At 30.6% G+C, this 5,959-nt stretch overlaps 1 protein-coding gene across 1 annotated transcript; it reads left to right on the top strand.

The window, feature by feature from the left end:
- Positions 1-233: 233 nt before the first annotated feature.
- Positions 234-2,660, top strand: LOC107192141 (protein MCM10 homolog). Its single transcript, XM_015581339.1, has 2 exons — positions 234-399; positions 513-2,660. Exon 2 carries the CDS (start codon positions 522-524, stop codon positions 2,646-2,648), a length of 2,127 nt encoding a protein of 708 aa, XP_015436825.1. The 5' UTR covers positions 234-399; positions 513-521; the 3' UTR covers positions 2,649-2,660.
- Positions 2,661-5,959: the final 3,299 nt, after the last annotated feature.

The raw sequence follows: 5,959 nt of genomic DNA, 5'->3' as shown, positions 1-5,959 counted from the left end.
GACATAAATTTTAATAATTCCCGAGACCATGTGATAGAAGGCCCTTCTTCTAGACTGCTTTTTCTGATTTGATTTGTAATATACTTCAATATAAACTCCATTGTCACCACAGTGTTTGAATCTTGCTTATACCCTCAGAACGAGTTCTATGTCTTTCCACTAGAGGGCAGGTCAGCTCCTTGAGTTCGTTAATAAAGCCAAATAGTTCTCAATGGTAAGAAACGGCGGGAAAATGGCTAAAAGTAAACCGCATGCGTATCGCCGTGGATGAATGGCCTGATGTTTACTATTGATAATACAGGCGAGATATTGAGTGTTAATAGATAGAATCTTTGAAATTAAAATTTTCTTTAGCAATTAACATTATATCTTTGTTACGTGAGTAGTATAAAAAAATTTGTAAGTATAATTTTCAAGGGTTAATAGATGATTATTTAATTAGATTCATTTAAAAAATTGAACGTACAGTAATTTTACTTTTAAATGTTCTACAATGTATAATTTACTTTCAGGAATTTAAAATGGATAATGACAGCGATTCCGATGTAGGTGATCTTTTAAATGATTTATTAGCTAATGGCGACACAGAAGAAAATCAGGAACCACCATCAAAAGTTGCAACACTGAAAGAATTGGATTTTAATTTCTTAGATAATATACCTGAAATAAGCAATGAAAACAAGTCAGTAAATCAGAAAAATAAGAGTGAAGTTCATGATGATAATATTGATTCTTCTGATGATGAGGATAGGCGCTACTTTGAGGAACAAAAATACTCTAACTATGGTCGTGATATAAAATCTTTGTTAAAGAAAGAAACTGCTAAGAAAAGTAAGAGTACACCACTGCCTCATGAAACCAGTTCAAAAACCTATGACTTTAGTGTTAAAAAACAAAGTACAAATGTAAATACAACTAGTAATAATAACAATACTATATCAAAAGATGTTTACAGTGATCCATTCTTTGGATTGAGAATTGTTACTCCGACTGTGTCTTCCTCAGAATTAAAGACACGCATGAATGGTAAAATGCCAGTAACAGTGTCAAAAATTAAATTTCACATTAATTCAGGGAACTTAGACAGCGATTGGGTAATTGCAGGGGTACTAGTAAGTAAATCTCCAACAAAAACTTCTCAAAAAGGAAGTTCATATGTAATATGGAAACTAAGTGATTTATCTGAGAACATAAATACAGTATGTGTTTTTATGTTCAATAGTGCATATAAAACATTTTGGAAAACTACTGTTGGGACTGTGATAAGTATTCTTAATCCTAATATCTTAGAATCAAGAGACAGTACTGATTTAGCCACACTGTCTACTGATAATTCTCAGAAGATCATGATTCTTGGTAAGTCCAAGGATTTAGGAAAATGTAGAGCAGTGAAAAAAAATGGAGATCCATGTAATTCCATTGTGAATACTAATTGCTGTGAATTTTGTGTATATCATGTTCAGCAAGAATATAAAAAGTGCTCTCGTAGAGCAGAACTTCAAGCATATAGTAATACACAGAAATTTTCAGTAGACATGTTAAAAGGTAAAAATTCACAAAAAAAACCACTTAATGGTAATAATTGTATGCCAGAATTTCAAGCTGTTGTTGCAGTAAAAAGTAAAAAACTAGAAGATAGAGATGCCAAACGTTTAGCACTACTTTCAGGTAGTCAGAAGACTGAAAACTTTAGTACAAAACTAATGAACCATGAAACTTGCAAAACAGTAGAGTCATCAGAACAAATAAAAAGAAAGTTTGAAGAAATACACAAATCGAGAGGTTGGAAAGCGGCTGTACTATCTCAATCGTCAAATGAACAACCTGTACATTTATCATCTGCATTATTGAAGTCAAATACTGGTAAACTGAATGATGTAAGAAAAAAAGATTTGAGCATACCTTCTTCTTCTCCATCAAGTCCACGTTTAGGTATTAGTTGCCTAGGAGGAACAATAGATTTGTCACAACCTATAACTAAAAAACAAATTAACGTAGCTAAGAGTAATGCAATTAAATGGATACAAGAAAACGGAAAAATTAAACCTACGGATCCTAATAAAACACGATTAAATAAAGAGGAAAAAATAGAAAAGGGGAAGAAGCGACCCAGAGAATCAGAAAATTCTGAACAGATAACGAAAAAACAAAATGTACTATCAGATAAATTTAAAGAAATGCTGCATGCTAAATCAAATCATACTGATCTCATTGAAAAATCTTACGAACAAGAGAAGGAGAAATATTTCAATAAGTTAGAAATGAAAGAAAGAATGGAGGAGAAAATGTCGACTACTTATAAAGTCTCTTGTAAAGCTGTTAAATGTTTAGTTTGCAAGTACTCATCATTTTCTGCTTCTGAAATGTGTAAAGAGCAAAAGCATCCATTGCGTGTTACTGATGCAATGAAGAGATTCTTTAAATGTGGAGATTGTGGAAATAGAACTGTAAGTTTAGATAGAATACCTTCACATAGTTGTATAAAATGTAGCAGTTCAAATTGGATAAAAGCTGCAATGATGGATGAAAGGAAAACAAATGTTCACGTCATCCCATTATCTATACGTGGTGACGAAGAAACACATTTAGGATCAGTAATTACAGATGCCAGTCTTAATCTCTTGGTACCAGAGAAAGATGACAAATAATATCATGTTACACACAACCAATTAAAATTTACAGACTGTTATAAATTATTGCGTGACAAAATTTTTCTAAATGATTAAGTCTACTAAACTGTTATACTGTATCTTATGAGTACAAATAACTTTTTTTTTTTGTATTATCGCAAATATCAGTATTTTTTCAATTTATGTAATATACAAATATTAAGAAATCTAATGGTGTAATTATTATTTTCTTCTGTGTGTTATTTGATATTTTTACAGGGTTAATATTATTTTTAAAGCAATTAACGATAAATATATTTAACTTTATTCACACTGAGCAAAAATATTTAGGTATAGTCAGGTGTAAAAATGATATAAAATGTGTCCCAGTGTGTAACTTTTTTTTATTATATTATGCCAATATCTTTTTTTACTGATGCGGATCCAGTTTAATAATAGACTGAGAAGGATAGTTTTTCTATTCAACAGCACCTTGTTACGTAGACTCGTAGACGAATATGTCTTATTGGTGATTAATGACATATTCCTTTCTATTGTTTTATATAACCAAAATCTGCGTATATGTATAAAAAAGGGAAAACATTAGTAAAATTGTAAATGTGAAGAGAGTTGTTATAATTGGAGCCTGGAAATATCGTTCATCACAAATCCATCACGGAGTAATTACACTGAATACTGTTATCATCTATTATATCAATTTATATCACCATTATTATTCATTCGAACTGCATATATGTATATGTATATATATACATATATATTTATATTAAACATTTATAATTATGTATTTGTTTTGAAAATGCTCCGTGGAAGCATACGTTATCATATATTCCCGGGCTCTAAAAGCAACTTGTTTGCATGAGAAACATAGATTGTATTTTTCACTTATTCATTATTCTTCATATTTAATTCTAATCAAATTCTCATTAAACTTTGATATTAACGACATGTTCATTTTCCTTGTATATAAATTTTGAGTAATGCGCATGTGAAGAAAGAGGGATTAGAAATAATGCTTAATTATTAGGTAACTTCCTAGTATTGTTTGTAATTTTAGGTAATTTAAAATTGTAATTTTTCAATCATTCGTTACTAAAAAGAAAAATTAGAAATATATAAATAACTATGGAGGGGACGTATACGGCAATGGGGGGGGGGGGGTTAATCCGGACAGAGTGACACACTTGTTCCACACATTATCTATGCGTGATTATCCGTCGTGACTGTTTTCTCGACACTAAATATGGTAAAAACAATCGGGAAAACATGGTACGTAGAAAGGGGGGTGCGTGAATCTCACTATGTTCAGGATTACTCTACGTCCATTTTTCCTCTACCGTCCGTTTATATTCAGATAATTACAAAATAAAGATAACAAAATTTTTTCGTATATTCTGAATAAACGATTTTATAGTAAAAACAATTATATAGATTGATTAATAATATATATTCTTTCAATGTAATAACTTTTATCTGTATAACATGAACGTACTGTATCTGAACTTTTCGCACTTCGTAAAGTGTTTCATAATCATACAAATCATTATTTCCATATCCCTTTTTATCACTTCACAGAACACCGTTTTCAACAGAACGTGCATCTCAAGGTACGGCCAACACCAAATTGTTAAGTTTGAAATACATAACTCTACAGTATCCCCTTTTGTATTAATTTTTGTGGAAACAAATTAAAACGTTGGGACATATCTCACGTGTTCTTTACGTGTATAATACATATAAAATATGAGGTATTAAATCCGTACTTTGAAAAGTTTGATTAAGCAATATCTTATAACGATTACATCTTTGTATTGCCTTGTCAGATATAAAGTAGCTTTTGAAGGAACAAAATATTTTAGTAGTGTAATACATGAGAATATAGACTGCCAAAAAACTTATAAATTTGTTAGCATATTATACAACTATGCTTGTGGAAGAGATCATAGGTAAGCCATAATCTAAGTACGTCATTGATACGTTTAAATAAGATGTACGGACGACGTTTCTCTTTCTTTCATGCGCTCTCTTGTACGCTCACATTCTCTGTTTTCTTTTACTCTTATTTTAAAACAAGAGCAAAAGATGATTACAAAGATTACACGGCTTTTCCTAGTCTCTCTCAAGTGTTTATCGTGTTCTTACAGAACTAGGACTTGCATACTTAAAACAAGCTTCTGCTAGGCAGAAGAAATAATCGCACCGACATAGTAATAAATAATTACCTAGATACCTATTGAAAGAATGTTTACATATAAAAATTGAAAGAAACATTAAGCCGACATTTAACACATCAGTTTCATGAAGACAATACACAGATACAATACTTTTAAACCATGTTTCGGAATTCGTTGTGCACATACCATAAGCCAGATAGTCTTTTGCTGAACGTTCCATTTTGATGAAGTTTTTATAAAGCATTGTCCCTGCATCACATGTGGTGAAATAGTATAAATACTCTAATTATACTATCAATTAACAATACGTTATTTTCACCAAAGGACTTCACAACATTCATGGGAACCTTCCTTTATACTATACAGCGATATTTCATAAAAGATACTTCACCAAAATTGCACGTTTCATTCTTCTCACATTTATACATACATATTATTGTTTATTACAAAGGCATCATATGAATAAGCAAGTTAAATTAACAATGTTAAAATAATTTTATAACATTTTCTGTTCTTTCCCTTCTTTTTTAATAACTGCCATTTAAATATTGCGGAAGATATTCTTTTTACTAATGGAGTGCACCGTTTGTAACAATCAAGATATATCTTGATACACATGCGAAGCATTTGTTATATACAATTGTGAGTGTACAAAATATAAGAGTCGAGAGCCAGCGAAGTTAATATAGATTACGAAAATTATCTCTTATGCTTATATATGTGTGTATCACTCGATGAGACGGAAAGGTTTTATTTTCCCGGGACATTACGCGATCTTAACTTATGTCTAAGGCAACAGTGCCATTAAAAATTTAAGGCTATGTACAGAACTCTTCATTATTCATATGAATTTAGTAATCGGTATAGAATGCATGATACGCAACTTCAAGTTTATGATAATCAGTTTATTACAACTTATTCATGATTGTGTCTGAACAAAAATAACGCTACATCCATATGTCCTTAGAGTACTTTTTCTTTTCTGTTATCATAAAATCCACAATAAGATGACAAACATCAATTTTATATAAAATTGTGATGTCTCAAATTATGTACTGTACAAACGTATTCAGCACTATAGCGTATGTAATTATTTAAATAAATCCATGTGAATAATTAAAGAATATAATTGTAATATAAGGTAATGTTGTGTGA

Source organism: Dufourea novaeangliae, unplaced genomic scaffold (assembly GCF_001272555.1).
Source record: "Dufourea novaeangliae isolate 0120121106 unplaced genomic scaffold, ASM127255v1 scaffold303, whole genome shotgun sequence".
In the NCBI taxonomy this organism is placed as follows: domain Eukaryota; kingdom Metazoa; phylum Arthropoda; class Insecta; order Hymenoptera; family Halictidae; genus Dufourea; species Dufourea novaeangliae.
This window is presented reverse-complemented; position numbering and strand designations above follow the sequence as displayed.